This window comes from Ranitomeya variabilis, chromosome 2 (genome assembly GCF_051348905.1).
Source record: "Ranitomeya variabilis isolate aRanVar5 chromosome 2, aRanVar5.hap1, whole genome shotgun sequence".
Lineage (NCBI taxonomy): Eukaryota > Metazoa > Chordata > Amphibia > Anura > Dendrobatidae > Ranitomeya > Ranitomeya variabilis.
This window is the reverse complement of record NC_135233.1, coordinates 1,099,950,963-1,099,970,758: the sequence shown is the minus strand read 5'-3', so window position 1 is coordinate 1,099,970,758 and position 19,796 is coordinate 1,099,950,963. Positions and strand designations below refer to the sequence as shown.

At 54.6% G+C, this 19,796-nt stretch overlaps 1 protein-coding gene across 1 annotated transcript in view; it reads left to right on the top strand.

Moving 5' to 3' along the window:
- Positions 1-2,290: 2,290 nt before the first annotated feature.
- SELENOI (selenoprotein I) overlaps positions 2,291-19,796 on the top strand; it is a 28,320-nt gene continuing 10,814 nt past the window's right edge. Inside the window, exons 1-4 of the mRNA XM_077291835.1 lie at positions 2,291-2,490; positions 18,106-18,174; positions 18,259-18,367; positions 18,455-18,529. Of these exons, the coding sequence (XP_077147950.1) occupies positions 2,431-2,490; positions 18,106-18,174; positions 18,259-18,367; positions 18,455-18,529 (313 nt within the window). The 5' untranslated portion in view covers positions 2,291-2,430. The remainder of the gene's footprint in view (positions 2,491-18,105; positions 18,175-18,258; positions 18,368-18,454; positions 18,530-19,796) is intronic.

The following is a 19,796-nucleotide window of genomic DNA, read 5'->3' as shown; positions in this document are numbered from 1 at the left end:
ATTTCTGGCAGTATATTTCAGCTTCGTCTTGCCCCTGAGATAGGGACATCAAGGCCTTTTCCGCCTGAAGCTCTAACTGAGGTTCCTCATAAAGCAACCCCAAGGCCAGAAAAAACGCATCCACATTGAGCAACGCAGGATCCCCTGGAGCCAATGCAAAAGCCCAATCCTGAGGGTCGCCCCGGAGCAAGGAAATCACAATCCTGACCTGCTGAGCAGGATCTCCAGCAGAGCGAGATTTCAGGGACAAAAACAACTTGCAATTATTTTTGAAATTTTGAAAGCAAGATCTATTCCCCGAGAAAAATTCAGGCAAAGGAATTCTAGGTTCAGATATAGGAACATGAACAACAAAATCTTGTAAATTTTGAACTTTCGTGGTGAGATTATCCAAACCTGCAGCTAAACTCTGAATATCCATTTTAAACAGGTGAACACAGAGCCATTCCAGGATTAGAAGGAGAGAGAGAGAGAGAAAGGCTGCAATATAGGCAGACTTGCAAGAGATTCAATTACAAGCACACTCAGAACTGAAGGGAAGGGGGAAAAAAAAAAAAATCTTCAGCAGACTTCTCTTTTCTCTCCTTTCTCTGTCAATTAATTTAACCCTTTTTTGCGGCCGGTCAAACTGTTATGGTTCTCAATGGCAAGAGAACATAGCCCAGCAAACATAAGAACTAGCTCTTGGAAGGATGGAAACTAAACTGACCATGAACTAAACCTGCCGCACAACTAACAGTAGCCGGGTAGCGTTGCCTACGTTTTTTATCCCTAGACGCCCAGCGCCGGCCGGAGGACTAACTAATCCTGGCAGAGGAAAATATAGTCCTGGCTCACCTCTAGAGAAGTTTCCCCGAAAGGCAGACAGAGGCCCCCACATATATTGGCGGTGATTTTAGATGAAATGACAAACGTAGTATGAAAATAGGTTTAGCAAAATTGAGGTCCGCTTACTAGATAGCAGGAAGACAGAAAGGGCACTTTCATGGTCAGCTGAAAACCCTATCAAAATACCATCCTGAAATTACTTTAAGACTCTAGTATTAACTCATAACATCAGAGTGGCAATTTCAGATCACAAGAGCTTTCCAGACACAGAAACGAAACTACAGCAGTGAACTGGAACAAAATGCAAAAACAAACGAGGACTAAAGTCCAACTTAGCTGGGAGTTGTCTAGCAGCAGGAACATGCACAGAAAGGCTTCTGATTACAATGTTGACCGGCATGGAAGTGACAGAGGAGCAAGGTTAAATAGCGACTCCCACATCCTGATGGAAACAGGTGAACAGAGGGGATGATGCACACCAGATAAATTCCACCAGTGGCCACCGGGGGAGCCCAAAATCCAATTTCACAACACCTGACTTTCTGGAGAGTGGTCTTCACTTGGGTGGATGTTGTGAAGATGTTCTCTTCATCATGGAAGGATTCTGCGATCATCCACCAGTGGCGTCTTCCGCAGTCGTCCAGGCCTTCCAGGGTGCTCTATTATTGAAGAATGTACCAAACTGTCTATTTGGTCTTTCCTAACATTTCTGCTATCTCTCTGATGGATTTCTTCTTTCTTTCAGCCTAATGATGGTCGGTTTCTCTTCCAATGAGCGTTTACTTGTCCGCATGTTGTGGGTTCACAGCAGCAGTTACCAAAGGCAAATGCCACACCTGTAATCAGCCCCGGACCTTTTACCTTCCTAATTGATTATGGATTAATGGGGGGAACGTCCATTACTGAGCTTCTGAGATGACTGTCCAATGACTTTCGGTCCGGCACTTTATCACAGAGCTGTAGTTCATGTACCCTTCCCCCAATCAGGACACAACGCCCCTCAGATTACAGCTGACAGTCGGCGCTGTCAGCCCAGATTATAGAACTGGATATGGACTATAGCTAGGTAAACGGCTAAAATCGCAAAACATGTGCCCCGTCCCAATATTTCGGGACCTCACGGTAGATATAGATATTAATGTCTACCACATTTATTATTGCTGCCTCCAATCTAATGACATGCAAAAAAAATAAAAGATCCAGGAGGGCAGGGGTTAAACTGCCTGGTTGCTATGGGCAAGTTCTATAGTAACCAAATTGGAAACAGAAAGCAGAGCTGTGATTGGCTGCTTCTCCTTTCGATAAATTGCCGCGTTCTTATTCTCCCCTCCACTGAGAGAAGGGAAGGACAGCAAATCTGCGCATGCCCAGGCCGGCCACAGCCCCCCTCCCATACACAGTCCCGTCACATGACCCGTCCCGGACCTCCTGACAGATAGAAAGGGGCGGGAACAATGTGGGCGTGACCCGGTGTAGAATCAGCCGATCCGTCGAGCCCCGCCCCTTTATCACTATGCTCCGCCCCCTGCTCTTCTACTACGGACGTGACGTCACGGGTCGGTGACTCCGTGCTCCGGTGCTCAGCAGCCGGTGTGCTCCGCCATGTCCCTGTGCTGGGAGTGCGTCACTGCGGAGCAGCTCAGCGGCTTTGACCGCTACAAGGTGAGTGGGACCCTCGGGAGCAGCGGCTGAGGGGCGGACATGTGGGGGGCGCTGACAGCTGCTGTGGGGACATGCGGTGTCCGGAGTGTGGGGCCCCTGAGATATAGGGCCCTGCTGAGGCTCCGACGGGGGGGGCCACATGGGGAATGGTGGAGCCCCCCGGTATCTAGGTGTGACGGCCCCCGGTGTGAATGGTGGACCCCCCGGTATCTAGGTGTGACGGCCCCCGGTGTGGATGGTGGAGCCCCCGGTATCTAGGTGTGACGGCCCCCGGTGTGAATGGTGGACCCCCCGGTATCTAGGTGTGACGGCCCCCGGTGTGAATGGTGGACCCCCCGGTATCTAGGTGTGACGGCCCCCGGTGTGGATGGTGGAGCCCCCGGTATCTAGGTGTGACGGCCCCCGGTGTGGATGGTGGAGCCCCCGGTATCTAGGTGTGATGGCCCCCGGTGTGAATGGTGGAGCCCCCCATATCTAGGTGTGACGGCCCCCGGTGTGAATGGTGGACCCCCCGGTATCTAGGTGTGACGGCCCCCGGTGTGAATGGTGGAGCCCCCCGGTATCTAGGTGTGATGGCCCCCGGTGTGAATGGTGGAGCCCCCGGTATCTAGGTGTGATGGCCCCCGGTGTGAATGGTGGAGCCCCCCGGTATCTAGGTGTGATGGCCCCCGGTGTGGATGGTGGAGCCCCCCATATCTAGGTGTGACGGCCCCCGGTGTGAATGGTGGAGCCCCCGGTGTCTAGGTGTGACGGCCCCCGGTGTGAATGGTGGACCCCCCGGTATCTAGGTGTGACGGCCCCCGGTGTGGATGGTGGAGCCCCCGGTATCTAGGTGTGACGGCCCCCGGTGTGAATGGTGGACCCCCCGGTATCTAGGTGTGACGGCCCCCGGTGTGAATGGTGGAGCCCCCCGGTATCTAGGTGTGATGGCCCCCGGTGTGGATGGTGGAGCCCCCCATATCTAGGTGTGACGGCCCCCGGTGTGAATGGTGGACCCCCCGGTATCTAGGTGTGACGGCCCCCGGTGTGAATGGTGGACCCCCCGGTATCTAGGTGTGACGGCCCCCGGTGTGGATGGTGGAGCCCCCGGTATCTAGGTGTGACGCCCCCGGTGTGAATGGTGGACCCCCCGGTATCTAGGTGTGACGGCCCCCGGTGTGGATGGTGGAGCCCCCGGTATCTAGGTGTGACGCCCCCGGTGTGAATGGTGGACCCCCCGGTATCTAGGTGTGACGGCCCCCGGTGTGGATGGTGGAGCCCCCGGTATCTAGGTGTGACGGCCCCCGGTGTGAATGGTGGAGCCCCCGGTATCTAGGTGTGACTGCCCCCGGTGTGAATGGTGGAGCCCCCGGTATCTAGGTGTGACCCTCCCCCGGTGTGAATGGTGGAGCCCCCGGTATCTAGGTGTGACTGCCCCCGGTGTGAATGGTGGAGCCCCCGGTATCTAGGTGTGACTGCCCCCGGTGTGAATGGTGGAGCCCCCGGTATCTAGGTGTGACTGCCCCCGGTGTGAATGGTGGAGCCCCCGGTGTCTAGGTGTGACCCTCCCCCAGTGTGAATGGTGGAGCCCCCGGTATCTAGGTGTGACGGCCCCCGGTGTGAATGGTGCAGCCCCCCGGTATCTAGGTGTGACGGCCCCCGGTGTGAATGGTGGAGCCCCCGGTATCTAGGTGTGACGGCCCCCGGTGTGAATGGTGGAGCCCCCGGTGTCTAGGTGTGACCCTCCCCCAGTGTGAATGGTGGAGCCCCCGGTATCTAGGTGTGACGGCCCCCGGTGTGAATGGTGGAGCCCCCGGTATCTAGGTGTGACGGCCCCCGGTGTGAATGGTGGAGCCCCCGGTATCTAGGTGTGACTGCCCCCGGTGTGAATGGTGGAGCCCCCGGTATCTAGGTGTGACTGCCCCCGGTGTGAATGGTGGAGCCCCCGGTATCTAGGTGTGACTGCCCCCGGTGTGAATGGTGGAGCCCCCGGTGTCTAGGTGTGACGGCCCCCGGTGTGAATGGTGGAGCCCCCGGTATCTAGGTGTGACCCTCCCCCGGTGTGAATGGTGCAGCCCCCCGGTATCTAGGTGTGACGGCCCCCGGTGTGAATGGTGGAGCCCCCGGTATCTAGGTGTGACCCTCCCCCGGTGTGAATGGTGGAGCCCCCGGTATCTAGGTGTGACCCTCCCCCGGTGTGAATGGTGGAGCCCCCGGTATCTATGTGTGACTGCTCCCGGTGTGAATGGTGGAGCCCCCGGTATCTAGGTGTGACCCTCCCCCGGTGTGAATGGTGGAGCCCCCGGTATCTAGGTGTGACCCTCCCCCAGTGTGAATGGTGGAGCCCCCGGTATCTAGGTGTGACGGCCCCCGGTGTGAATGGTGGAGTCCCCGGTATCTAGGTGTGACTGCCCCCGGTGTGAATGGTGGAGCCCCCCGGTATCTAGGTGTGACCCTCCCCCGGTGTGAATGGTGGAGCCCCCCGGTATCTAGGTGTGACCCTCCCCCGGTGTGAATGGTGGACCCCCCGGTATCTAGGTGTGACCCTCCCCCGGTGTGAATGGTGGACCCCCCGGTATCTAGGTGTGACCCTCCCCCGGTGTGAATGGTGGACCCCCCGGTATCTAGGTGTGACGGCCCCCGGTGTGAATGGTGGAGCCCCCGGTATCTAGGTGTGACGGCCCCCGGTGTGAATGGTGGAGCCCCCGGTATCTAGGTGTGACTGCCCCCGGTGTGAATGGTGGAGCCCCCGGTATCTAGGTGTGACTGCCCCCGGTGTGAATGGTGGAGCCCCCGGTATCTAGGTGTGACGCCCCCGGTGTGAATGGTGGAGCCCCCGGTATCTAGGTGTGACGGCCCCCGGTGTGAATGGTGGAGCCCCCGGTATCTAGGTGTGACTGCCCCCGGTGTCAATGGTGGAGCCCCCGGTATCTAGGTGTGACGGCCCCCGGTGTGAATGGTGGAGCCCCCGGTATCTAGGTGTGACTGCCCCCGGTGTGAATGGTGGAGCCCCCGGTATCTAGGTGTGACGCCCCCGGTGTGAATGGTGGAGCCCCCGGTATCTAGGTGTGACCCTCCCCCGGTGTGAATGGTGGAGCCCCCAAGTGCTTGTCTGGGCGGAGGGGTAACAGTGCGGGCGTCCCCTTCTCGCTCTGTGGGGGGCACCTCCTGTCTGAAGGTTGGGGGGCACCTCTCTAGTTTCTGGCTGTAGTGCAGTAAATGATCCAGTACATAGAGCTGCAGCCGCCCCCTCCCTAATTGCTCCTGGCAGAGCTGTGACCCTTTTGAGGGGTCTCTCGCGCCTTGTGACCCCCTGAATGGAGAGCAGCACCTACTTGTTCCTGGCTCTGCCGCTCGCCCGTGCCTCCTCCGTGCCTTCAGTGCTGGGTGTCACCCTATTGGGGCGTCTGCTCTTCTGTGACCCGGTTCTTCTTGTTCTTCTGTGACTTGGTCCCTGTGTTCCCTCCGTGCCCCCGTTTGGTTCGTTTGGATCCTTCCCGGTGTTTGGGGGATAGTGTTCCCCGTTCTCAGTTTTGGGGTGCAGCGTGTCCTCGGCTTCCAGGGTGAGTGTGACCTCTTTGACCCTTCAGACAGGGAGGTGCGGGAGGTTTAGGATGTGTCTGCCCCCTACAGGACTGTCCGGGGTTTAATATGACAGCAAGCAGAGGTCTTGTGGTGAAGACCCTGTTGTAGAACGTCTGCTCTTCTCCCCATGTCACGTGGCTATCGGGGGCGCTGTGTGGTCACAGGGTGGGCTTCACCTGGTGCCGGCCCTCACTTCTGCTTTCCATCAGTTGACGCCGGACGTGTCCTCTCATCGCTGCAGGGGAGACTCTTCTGAAAATGGCGATAAACGCTTCACAGCTGAGCGTTTGTCACTAGGGTATCGCATCTAGAAGATGATCACACGGATACATTGTAACAAGTTGGGGTTAGGATCTGCCAGGACCCCACTGATCCTGAGAACTGGCTCTGAAGCCCCCCGTGTGAATGGAGCGTTGGGCGATCATGCGCTCTGACCCCTCATTCTGATTGGGACCCCCAGAGATAGACTGGCGCTGACCTTCGGACCTCCCATAAGAATGAATTGAGCGGCCATGCACATGATCGGCTGCCGCTCCATTTACACGGGGGTCTCCAGAGCCCTGGTTCTTGGGAATGGTGGGGCACCAGTGGTCGGACCTCCTGCAATCAGGAAGGATGACACTATGAGAACTTCCAAATTTAAGGATACCCCTTTTGTGATCACTGAGGGGTCTGATGTCGGAGACCCCCATGGATCCGGAGAATGAAGGGTCTGCAGCACTACTTTACGTAAATTAGCTGCAATTTCACAACAATAAACCATGATGTAACCGCGGGATGATGGCGGCTCCCCTGACGCCGGCGGCGGTGGCGACAATCCCGCGCTCCTGTGTGACGCTGAGCTGTAATCTAATCTGTATATTACTGATAATCTCCGGGAATTACTGCGCCACCTGCAGGCTGGTAGCCGGAACTGATCGATGCCGATCTGCTCATTAACCATCTCATGTCTGGCTCCTTGTTTTTCTCCTTGTTATGGTTGTCGGTCCCTTAGGGCTTCTTCACATGACGGTGTAGCGGGTTTATTTTGTGTTGCATAATAGCCACATTTCCCTGCTCAACCATGTCTGCCGCGTCTCTGCTCGCCTTCTGCGCAGGGAGTCACTGTGATATCACCAGATGCGGGGAGGCGAGATGGGACCTCTGGACCGGATGGGGGAGGCGGGACGGGGCCTCTGGACCGGATGGGGGGAGGCGAGATGGGACCTCTGGACCGGATGGGGGGAGGCGGGATGGGGCCTCTGGGTCGGATGGGGGGATGCGGGATGGGGCCTCTGGACCAGATGGGGGGAGGCGGGATGGGGCCTCTGGACCGGATGGGGGGAGGCGGGATGGTGCCTCTGGGTCGGATGGGGGGATGCGGGATGGGGCCTCTGGGTCGGATGGGGGGATGCGGGATGGGACCTCTGGACCGGATAGGGGGAGGCGAGATGGGACCTCTGGACCGGATGGGGGGAGGCGAGATGGGACCTCTGGACCGGATGGGGGGAGGCGAGATGGGACCTCTGGACCGGATGGGGGGAGGCGAGATGGGACCTCTGGACCGGATGGGGGGAGGCGAGATGGGACCTCTGGACCGGATGGGGGGAGGCGAGATGGGACCTCTGGACCGGATGGGGGGAGGCGAGATGGGACCTCTGGACCGGATGGGGGGCGGCGGGATGGGGCCTCTGGACCGGATGGGGGGAGGAGAGAATGGGCCTCTGGGTCGGATGGGGGGAGGCAGGATGGGGCCTCTGGGTCGGATGGGGGGAGGCAGGATGGGGCCTCTGGGTCGGATGGGGGAAGACGGGATGGGGCCTCTGGGTCGGATGGGGGGAGGCGGGATGGGGCCTCTGGGTCGGATGGGGGGAGGTGGGATGGGGCCTCTGGGTCGGATGGGGGGAGGCGGGATGGGGCCTCTGGACCGGATGGGGGGAGGCGGGATGGGGCCTCTGGGTCGGATGGGGGGATGCGGGATGGGGCCTCTGGACCGGATGGGGGGAGGCGGGATGGGGCCTCTGGGTCGGATGGGGGGATGCGGGATGGGGCCTCTGGGTCGGATGGGGGGAGGCGGGATGGGACCTCTGGACCGGATGGGGGGAGGCGAGATGGGACCTCTGGACCGGATGGGGGGAGGCGAGATGGGACCTCTGGACCGGATGGGGGGAGGCGAGATGGGACCTCTGGACCGGATGGGGGGAGGCGAGATGGGACCTCTGGACCGGATGGGGGGAGGCGAGATGGGACCTCTGGACCGGATGGGGGGAGGCGGGATGGGGCCTCTGGACCGGATGGGGGGAGGAGAGAATGGGCCTCTGGGTCGGATGGGGGGAGGCGGGATGGGGCCTCTGGGTCGGATGGGGGGAGGCGGGATGGGGCCTCTGGGTCGGATGGGGGGAGACGGGATGGGGCCTCTGGGTCGGATGGGGGGAGGCGGGATGGGGCCTCTGGGTCGGATGGGGGGAGGCGGGATGGGGCCTCTGGGTCGGATGGGGGGAGGTGGGATGGGGCCTCTGGGTCGGATGGGGGGAGGTGGGATGGGGCCTCTGGGTCGGATGGGGGGAGGCGGGATGGGGCCTCTGGGTCGGATTGGGGGAGGCGGGATGGGGCCTCTGGGCCGGATGGGGGGAGGCGGATGGGGTTTGGCCTCTGGGTCGGATGGGGGGAGGCGGGATGGGGCCTCTGGGCCGGATGGGGGGAGGCGGATGGGGTTTGGCCTCTGGACTGGATGGGGGGATCGGATTAAGTGACGGGGTAGGTGTATGATGTCATTGTGCAGGAGAGGCCAGGCTGTTGGACTAGCTGCAGGAATGCCGGGGTCTTTATTTTAGTCCGGGGGGGGAGGGGGAGGGGAAGGCACATGTCGTGTTTTTTTTTCCCCCAGCCTGTGAATAACTGGCGGTCGGCCTGGTCTCTTGGCTGTTGTAGGGTTAAATGGTCATAGGTCATGTGATGAGGGGGGCGGAGAGCTGCTGACATGACGCACAGTAGGCGGGGTGGCAGAAGGTGGAATACATTACCGGTTAATGGCGGCCTTTGTGCCTTTGCTGTGTCAGCTGTAACTTCCTCGTCCACTTGTTAAGAAGCCTTGTTGTAATCTTCTTCCCACTCTCAGGATCTCTGCTTGCTGTCTGTGAGCGAGGACACCATTTACTTGGTTTCAGGTGATTATGGTGCTGGACTCGTTACAGTGTGTCAGTGAAGGCATTCTTTTAGGATTCCTCACATTTGGCGGTAATATTACTGCACCACGGACGCCTGCAGTGTATCTGCAGTGTAAGAGCCGAGGTGTGACCGAGCCTGTGAGCTTTCCTGACTGCTGGGGCAGAGCCGGCGTTGGTAAATCTTAATGACACACTGATTTTCCGTCACTTTTTTCCCTTTACCGTGGCCAGTAAGACCGGACGAACAGGAGCCACAGCGCGCACATCGTACAGATAAACTGCAGGGTGGTGGTCGGTAACCACGGAGACACACAGCTCTGCATTGGGGGCTGTGAATTTGATATTACTATCACATCCACTCTAATACTTCACACAGCGGACTGTTTGTTACATTGTATCAGTCTGGAGTGAGGACTGTTCAGCTCATGGAGACTTGTCTAGGCCGGATACAACTGTAACGACCCCTCAGCTGTGAGCACTATTAGGCCTGGAGGCCGAGATGTAACGTTTCCATTTGGTGCCAGCACGCAGACTCCTCTTCATCACGTGATGGCTGATGCGGACTGGACTTCTCTTGCTCTTTTTGTTTTCTTGAGTCACATCCAGAGCTGCATTCATAGTTCTGCTGACAATGTAGGAAACTGCTGCTACTCTCTGCGGTAATTGGAAGCTCTCTGAGGCCTAGGGGAACTTCTGTCAGACCAAGAAGAATTATTTTCCCCTTTTTATGTTGCCATAATCTGTTCAAATCCATTGAGAAACAAACTGAAATCACTTTGAGGGGGGGAGAATAAAATTAAAATGTGTGAGCGCCCTCTTATAATTGGTCAATTCTGGATACACCCACATCCGCAATCACATTTCCCCATGTTATATAGTAGTCAGCGCTCGGCCGCCATCATCTGCAGCGATTCTCATTATCCCCAGAGAAAGTGTCGCTGCTCTGAGGATTTTCCTCTCATTTTCTGGTCTGTAAACAGCTGACAACACAGCAAAGGATCTCACCGTGGAAAGTTATCAGTATGAGATGTAAAAATCATTCCCAGGCCATGGACACTGTGAAGATGTTGCAAGAAGGGACTTAGATTTGACCGAGAACTGGACGTCCCTCAAAAATTTATGAAAAGACAACAGGAAAAATTTTTCCTGAAGGCTGCCCAGAGGCAAAGAGCAACATTAAAGGAGCTGCAGGAATTTCTGGCCAGTTATGGTTGTCCTGCGTGTGACAACAATCTCCCATATGTCAGGCCTGTGGGGTCGAGTGGCAAGACGGAGCCTAGTCTTACAAAGAAAACATCCAAAGCCTCCATCATGTCTGCCAGAAAACCTGTTATGTCTGAGACCTAGCATATCACCAGAAGATCACCATGCCCACAGTGAGGCATGGTGGGGGCCGTATGGTGCTTTGGGACTGTTTTTCAGTAGCTGGAACTGGGGCTTAAGTTTAGTTCAGGCCTCTGCTAAAAAGATGAAGATGAGTTTGACCTTTCAGAGCGACAACGACAGTAAGCGACCTCCAAATTGCCGAAATAACGGCTTCTCTAAAAGATGGACGTTCTGGAACAGCACAGACCTGAGCCCAAGGGGCAATCTGGTGACCTGAAGGGGGCGCTGTACACAGGAGATGACTGATGTGGAGCTGCTGCAAGGAGGATCGGGCAAGATCAACTATTCTGGATGTGCCGAGCTGACCCAAAAAGACTGAACGCCGCCATTATTTTACTTCTTTATTTTTCTTTTTCCACCTGAAAAGATTTCAGTTTATTTCTCACTGGATTTCTACATGTTATGGGCGACATAAAATGATTCTTCTGGGATCTTTTTTACTTGACATAAACCTGGACCAGGACTTTTTCTATCCTTGGGGCATAACATGAGAAGCCCCCTCTGATTGACCGTTACCCTTCATATGACCTGGGCATTCGCCCTGAGCTCTGCCGGCCCCCTAGTCATCGCCAGACAGGTGGTGTGTGGAGCTTGGCAGAACCTTGGGTGCAGAGCAGCGTGCGCCGGCGGGTCACTGTACTCCATCAATCTTTAATGATGGTTTACTTGAAAGGCCGAGATCTGATTCCTGAGCGCTGCTCACCGGATCCAATTACCCTGCACCCGCTCCTGCTCCATAGGAGACGACATATGTACTGGCAGCGATGGGAACGGGAGCTCAGGGGACCGAGTAATCTGTGGGGAAACAACACTGCGCAGACAACCATGAGCATCACCGAGAAACACAGAAAAGGTGTATCTAGCGTAGATCCTGTGCTACATCCTGTATTATACCCCAGAGCTGCACTCACTATTCTGCTGGTGCAGTCACTGTGTACATACATTACTGATCCTGAGTTACCTCCTGTATTATACTCCAGAGCTGCACTCACTATTCTGCTGGTGCAATCACTGTGTACATACATTACATGACTGATCCTGAGTTACATCCTGTATTATACCCCAGAGCTGCACGCACTATTCTGCTGGTGTAGTCACTGTGTACATACATTACATTACTGATCCTGAGTTACATCCTGTGTTACATCCTGTATTATACCCCAGAGCTGCACTCACTATTCTGCTGGTGCAGTCACTGTGTACATACATTACTGATCCTGAGTTACCTCCTGTATTATACTCCAGAGCTGCACTCACTATTCTGCTGGTGCAATCACTGTGTACATACATTACATGACTGATCCTGAGTTACATCCTGTATTATACCCCAGAGCTGCACTCACTATTCTGCTGGTGTAGTCACTGTGTACATACATTACATTACTGATCCTGAGTTACATCCTGTATTATACCCCAGAGCTGCACTCACTATTCTGCTGGTGCAGTCACTGTGTACATACATTACTTATCCGGAGTTACATCCTGTATTACACTGCAGAGCTGCACTCACTATTCTGCTGGTGCAGTCACTGTGTACATACATTACATTACTGATCCTGAGTTACATCCTGTATTATACCCCAGAGCTGCACTCACTATTCTGCTGGTGCATTCACTGTGTACATACATTAGTGATCCGGAGTTACATCCTGTATTATACCCCAGAGCTGCACTCACTATTCTGCTGGTGCAGTCACTGCATACATATATTACATTACTGATCCTGAGTTACATCCTGTATTATACCCCAGAGCTGCGCTCACTATTCTGCTGGTGCAGTCACTGTGTACATACATTACTGATCCTGAGTTACATCCTGTATTATATTCCAGAGCTGCACTCACTATTCTGCTGGTGCAATCACTGTGTACATACATTACATTACTGATCCTGAGTTACATCCTGTATTATACCCCAGAGCTGCACTCACTATTCTGCTGGTGCATTCACTGTGTACATACATTACTGATCCGGAGTTACATCCTGTATTATACTCCAGAGCTGCACTCACTATTCTATGGTCACTGATTGGTATGTGTAGGTGGTTGGTGTATGATGGGAGGTATAGTGGTTACCCAGTGGAAAATAACCTGTATTTCCTCTGGGCTGTGGTCTTCCCATCCCCCTCTCATCTCTGCTGTCCTCTCCTTTCCCTCTGGTGACCTCCCAGCACTGGAGTTTGTACCTCTGCTGTGTGGCCACTTTGTACCTTGTTGTGATTATGTAACACTTATTGCTGTGATCATTTATAGGTTATTACAGACTATTAACTCTTTACTGTATTTACTCTGGAAGCTGCCACAGCTGCTGCAGAGCTTCATGTTATGTTTGTGTGATATCTGTTCAGTTAGGGCACCAGCCGCTCTCTGCACCTCCTTCTCTGTCCCCCACCGGCTGCTCTCTTCGCCTCTTCCTCCTCCTCTGTCCCCCGCCGGCCGCTCTGTGCCACCTCTTCCTTCTCCGTCTTCCCCCGACGGCCGCTCTGTGCCACCTCTTCCTCCTCCTCTGTCCCCCGACGGCCGATCTGTGCCACCTCTTCCTCCTCCGTCTCCCCCCGCCTGCCGATCTGTGCTTCCTCTTCCTCCTCCATCTCCCCCAGCCTGCCGATCTGTGCCACCTCTTCCTCCTCCATCTCCCTGCCGGCCACCCTTTGCGCCTCTTCCTTCTGTCAACCCACCAGCCGCCGTCTGTGCCGCCGCCTCCTCTGGCTGCTCCCACCCCCGTCTCCCCACAGGCCACTCTCTGTGCCCCTTCCTCCTCCGTCTCCCCGCTGGCCACTCTGCACCTCTTCCTCCTACTCCTCCGTCTCCCCGCCGGCTGCCCTCTGCAACTCCTTCTCTTCCGTATCCCTGCCCACTGCACCTCTTCACCTCCGTATCCCCGCCGGCTGCCCTCTGCGCTGCCTCCGCCTCTTGCTCCGTCTCCCCGCCGGTTGCCCTCTGCGCCTCCTCCTCCTTTGTCTCCCCACTGGCCGCCCTCTGCGCTGCCGCCGACTCCTCCGTCTCCCCGCTGGTTGCCCTCTGCGCCTCTTCTTCAGTCTCCCCGCTGGTTGCCCTCTGCGCCTCTTCCTCAGTCTCCCCGCTGGTTGCCCTCTGCGCCTCCTCCTCCTCAGGTCTTCCTGCTGGCCGCCCTCTGCTCTGCCTCTTCCTCCTCCTCCTCTTCCTCCGTCTCCCCGCCGGTTGCCCTCTGCGCCTCCTCCTCCGTCTCCCTGCCGGACGCCCTCTGCGCCTCCTCCTCAGTCACCCCGCTGGCCGCCCTCTGCTCTGCCTCTTCCTTTTCCTCCGTCTCCCCGCCGGACGCCCTCTGCGCCACCTCCTCCTCCGTCTCCCCGCTGGCCGCCCTCTGCTCTGCCTCTTCCTCCTCCTCCTCCGTCTCCCCCGCCGGTTGCCCTCTACGCCTCTTCCTCCATCTCCCCGCCGGACGCCCTCTGCTCCTCCTCCTCCATCTCCCCGCTGGCTGCCCTCTGCTCTGCCTCTTCCTTTTCCTCCGTCTCCCCGCCGGACGCCCTCTGCGCCTCCTCCGTCTCCCCGCTGGCTACCTGTTGTGAATTCTGCTTTTGGGTTCCCTCCGGTGGTAGTAGGTGGTAATGCAGTTGTCCCTGGGTTGCAGTCCTGGTCAGGTGTGTCTGCTGATTGCAGTTCTGACTGGGGTATTTAGGTGTGCAGGATTCATTAGTCCTTGCCAGTTGACAATTGTTGTTGGGAGGTGTAGGACCTCTGCCTGGTTCCTCCTGCCTTTCTGCCAAATCAGCAAAGATAAGTGTCTGTTTTTTTTTTTCCTGTGGCACACATGCTGTGTGCTTCACAATTCAGTGCTATGCTTTGTGTTTTCTTGTCCAGCTTAGATTGTGTCAGTATTTTCTCAGTCTTGTTGGATTCTCTGGAGTGGCAGATATACATTCCATGTCTTTAGTTATAATACAAAAAGTTCCACAATCTCTGTTGTGGATATTTTTGGAAGGGTTTTAATACTGACCGCCTAGTAATCTGTCCTATCCTTTCCTATTTAGCTAGAGTGGCCTCTTTTGCTAAATCCTGTTTTCTACCTGCGTGTGTCTATTCTTCTCCTACTCAGTCATTATTCGTGGGGGGCTGCCTATCCTTTGGGGGTCTGCTCTGAGGCAAGATAGCATTCCTATTTCCATCTATAGGGGTATTTAGTCCTCCGGCTGTGTCGAGGTGTCTAGGGTTTGTTAGGCACACCCCAAGGTTACTTCTGCTCCGGTGTTGCGCCAACCAGATGTTTCTCTTCCGTTTCAGGTTGAGATTGATGCTTCTGAGATTAAAGCAGGGGCCGTTTTGTCTCAGAGGGATTCTGTTGGTTCTTTGATGAAACCGTGTGCCTTCTTCTCCCGTAAGTTTTCGCCTGCTGAACGCAATTATGATGTCGGCAATCGGGAGTTGTTGGCTATGAAGTGGGCGTTTGAGGAGTGGTGACATTGGCTTGAGGGAGCTAAGCACCGTATTGTGGTCCTGACCGATCATAAGAATTTGATTTACCTCGAGTCTGCCAAACGGCTGAGTCCTAGACAGGCTCGATGGTCCTTGTTTTTTTCCCGTTTTGATTTCGTGGTTTCGTATCTTCCGGGTTCTAAGAATATTAAGGCTGATGCCCTTTCTAGGAGTTTTTTGCCTGATTCTCCTGAGGTTCTTGAACCGGTCGGCATTCTGAAAGAAGAGGTGGTCCTTTCTGCCATTTCCCCTGATTTACGGCGGGTTCTTCAGGAATTTCAGGCTGATAGACCTGATCGCTGTCCTGTGGGGAAATTGTTTGTTCCTGACAGATGGACTAGTAGAGTGATTTCTGAGGTTCACTGTTCTGTGTTGGCTGGTCATCCTGGTATTTTTGGTACCAGAGATTTGGTTGGTAGGTCCTTTTGGTGGCCTTCGTTGTCACGTGATGTGCGTTCTTTTGTGCAGTCCTGTGGGACTTGTGCGCGGGCCAAGCCTTGTTGTTCCCGTGCTAGTGGGTTACTTTTGCCATTGCCGGTCCCTGAGAGGCCCTGGACGCATATTTCTATGGATTTTATTTCTGATCTTCCGGTTTCCCAGAGGATGTCGGTTATCTGGGTTGTTTGTGACCGGTTTTCTAAGATGGTTCATTTGGTGCCTTTGCCTAAATTGCCTTCCTCTTCAGAGTTGGTTCCGTTGTTTTTTCAGCATGTGGTTCGTTTGCATGGTATTCCGGAGAATATTGTGTCCGACAGAGGTTCCCAGTTTGTTTCTAGGTTTTGGCGGGCCTTTTGTGCTAGGCTGGGCATTGATTTGTCTTTTTCTTCTGCATTTCATCCTCAGACAAATGGCCAGACCGAGCGAACTAATCAGACTTTGGAGACTTATTTGAGATGCTTTGTGTCTGCCGATCAGGATGATTGGGTGGCCTTTTTGCCATTGGCCGAGTTTGCCCTTAATAATCGGGCTAGTTCGGCTACTTTGGTTTCGCCTTTTTTTTGTAATTTTGGTTTTCATCCTCGTTTTTCTTCTGGGCAGGTTGAGCCTTCTGACTGTCCTGGTGTGCATTCTGTGGTTGACAGGTTGCAGCAGATTTGGGCTCATGTGGTAGACAATTTGGTGTTGTCTCAGGAGGAGGCTCAACGTTTTGCTAACCGTCGTCGGTGTGTTGGTTCCCGGCTTCGGGTTGGGGATTTGGTTTGGTTGTCTTCCCGTCATGTTCCTATGAAGGTCTCTTCCCCTAAGTTTAAGCCTCGGTTTATTGGTCCTTATAGGATTTCTGAGATTATTAATCCGGTGTCTTTTCGATTGGCGCTTCCGGCCTCTCTTGCTATCCATAATGTCTTCCATAGATCTTTATTGCGGAAATATGTGGTGCCCGTTGTTCCCTCTGTTGATCTTCCGGCCCCTGTGTTGGTTGATGGGGAGTTGGAGTATGTGGTTGAGAAGATTTTGGATTCTCGTTTTTCGAGGCGGAGGCTTCAGTACCTTGTCAAATGGAAGGTTTATGGCCAGGAGGATAATTCTTGGGTTTTTGCTTCTGATGTCCATGCTGCTGATCTGGTCCGTGCCTTTCATCTGGCTCGTCCTGATCGGCCTGGGGGCGCTGGTGAGGGTTCGGTGACCCCTCCTCAAGGGGAGGGTACTGTTGTGAATTCTGCTTTTGGGTTCCCTCCGGTGGTTGTAGGTGGTACTGCAGTTGCCCCTGAGCTGCAGTCCTGGTCAGGTGTATCTGCTGATTGCAGTTCTGACTGGGGTATTTAGGTGTGCAGGATTCATTAGTCCTTGCCAGTTGACAATTGTTGTTGGGAGGTGTAGGACCTCTGCCTGGTTCCTCCTGTCTTTCTGCCAAATCAGCAAAGATAAGTGTCTGTTTTTTTTTCCTGTGGCACACATGCTGTGTGCTTCACAATTCAGTGCTATTCTTTGTGTTTTCTTGTCCAGCTTGATTGTGTCAGTATTTTCTCAGTCTTGCTGGTTTCTCTGGGGTGGCAGATATACATTCCATGTCTTTAGTTAGATTGTGGAACTTTTTGTATTATCTGTTGTGGATATTTTTGGAAGGGTTTTAATACTGACCGCCTAGTAATCTGTCCTATCCTTTCCTATTTAGCTAGAGTGGCCTCTTTTGCTAAATCCTGTTTTCTACCTGCGTGTGTCTATTCTTCTCCTACTCAGTCATTATTCGTGGGGGGCTGCCTATTCTTTGGGGGTCTGCTCTGAGGCAAGATAGCATTTCTATTTCCATCTATAGGGGTATTTAGTCCTCCGGCTGTGTCGAGGTGTCTAGGGTTTGTTAGGCACACCCCACGGCTACTTCTAGTTGCGGTGTTAGTTCAGGATTTGCGGTCAGTACAGGTTCCACCGACTCCAGAGAAAGTTTTCATGCGGCTCCAAGGTCACCAGATCATAACAGCCGCCCTCTGCTCTGCCTCTTCCTCCCCCTCCATCTCCCCGCCAGTTGCCCTCTGTGCCGCCTCCTCCGTCTCCCCGCCGGCCGCCCTCTGCGCCTCCTCCGTCTCCCCGCTGGCCGCCCTCTGCTCTGCCTCTTCCTTTTCCTCCGTCTCCCCGCCGGTTGCCCTCTACGCCTCTTCCTTCGTCTCCCCGCCGGACGCCCTCTGCGCCTCCTCCTTCGTCTCTCCGCTGGCCGCCCTCTGCTCTGCCTCTTCCTTTTCCTCCGTCTCCCCGCCGGACGCCCTCTGCGCCTCCTCCTCCGTCTCCCCGCTGGCCGCCCTCTGCTCTGCCTCTTCCTCCTCCTCCGTCTCCCCGCCGGTTGCCCTCTACGCCTCTTCCTCCGTCTCCCCGCTGGACGCCCTCTGCGCCTCCTCCTCTGTCTCTCCGCTGGCCGCCCTCTGCTCTGCCTCTTTCTCCTCCTCCGTCTCCCCGCCGGTTGCCCTCTACGCCTCTTCCTCCGTCTCCCCGCCGGACGCCCTCTGCGCCTCCTCCTCCGTCTCTCTGCTGGCCGCCCTCTGCTCTGCCTCTTCCTCCTCCTCCGTCTGCCCGCCGGCCCATTTTATGTTAGTGATGTGTCCATCATGTAACGCTCCTGTGCTCTCCTCTGTTTCCAGTACAGCGCGGTGGACACCAACCCCCTGTCCCTCTATGTCATGCACCCGTTCTGGAACTTCATAGTAAAGGTGAGTGGTCCTTCCATCCTCCGGTAATGTGACCTGCGGTGACGTGTCCTCCCGGGTCGGGGGCGCTCATCTGTGTCTCTTCAGTTTTTCCCCAGGTGGTTGGCGCCAAATCTGATCACATTTAGCGGTTTCCTGCTGCTCGTCTTCAATTTCTTCATGATGGCGTACTTTGACCCGGATTTCTATGCATCAAGTGAGTAGCCGCCGTCCGATACTTTCCTGCCGTCCTGCATTTGTATGTTCCCCGCCATGTGTCCTCACCCGTGTCCTTCTCCTGCAGCCCCGGGTCATGAACACGTCCCCAGCTGGGTGTGGATTGTAGCCGGTCTGCTGAACTTCACCGCCTACACCCTCGGTGAGTCCGCCGTGCTGCGAACACCGCCACTGTGCGCGGATTGCCATCTTACCTGCCTGTTACAGTGTGTGTTTATATGTTGTGGCCCCGACAGTGAGCCCGGTGCCTGCGGGGCCACCTTCTGGCTCCACTTTCTGGCTCCTATCGCCCTCCTCCATCGCTGGGTGCTGATAAGTTGCCTGATGAAAGCCCCCATCATGGCCATCTTGGTGCTCCGCCACAGGTGGGCCTCCACCATGGGTTCATGTCCTTTATGGGGACAAATTAATATTCCAAAAATATAGAAAAGTAAAAAATGTAAATATAATAGAGGCTGGTCTACTAAAATATCATATTAATCCAAAAAGTCAACAAACAAAAAAAAATGCAGTAAAAAAAAAAAAAATCCTTCCAAAAAAAGCAGTTAGTGATTAAAAAGTTTGTAGGTGCTGAAAACTGGTCCAAATAAAAACTGCCCTGAGGTAAAAAAAACAAACAAAAAAAATCCATGGAGAAAGTTACCGGGTCTACAAAAAAGGAGGCTAAAATTATTATGTTTTTTTGTATATAAAAGTAAATAATGATCATAAAACAAAAACTGACATTTGGTGCCATGCTTCACGCTGACTTGAAAGCCTGAAATATCATTTTACCAAGTAATTTTGTTTGCTTTTTTTAACACACACTTAGATGTTGTAAAATATTAAAACCCAATGGCAGAATATTATTTATTTATTTTTTAGTTTTTTCATTATTTCACACCACCCGCAATAAAAAAAAAAAAAAAAGAAATTCTGTCTCTTGGAAGATAAAAAAAAATAATTAAATAAATAAATCTAGTCAGGAAGCGGTAGTGTCCTGAAGATCGGTGGGATCTGTGTCTTGAGACCCCCATGGACCGTGCAGAAGTGCTGCTCTCCTGCGTAAGTCAGCCCGTCCACCACTGCGTGTGCTGCAGAGAGGCTGTGTATTCTGCTGTGTTGTACGCTGCTGCTGTGTTGTACGCTGCTGCTGTGTTGTACGCTGCTGCTGTGTTGTACGCTGCTGCTGTGTTGTACGCTGCTGCTGTGTTGTACGCTGCTGCTGTGTTGTACGCTGCTGCTGTGTTGTACGCTGCTGCTGTGTTGTACGCTGCTGCTGTGTTGTACGCTGCTGCTGTGTTGTACGCTGCTGCTGTGTTGTACGCTGCTGCTGTGTTGTACGCTGCTGCTGTGTTGTACGCTGCTGCTGTGTTGTACGCTGCTGCTGTGTTGTACGCTGCTGCTGTGTTGTACGCTGCTGCTGTGTT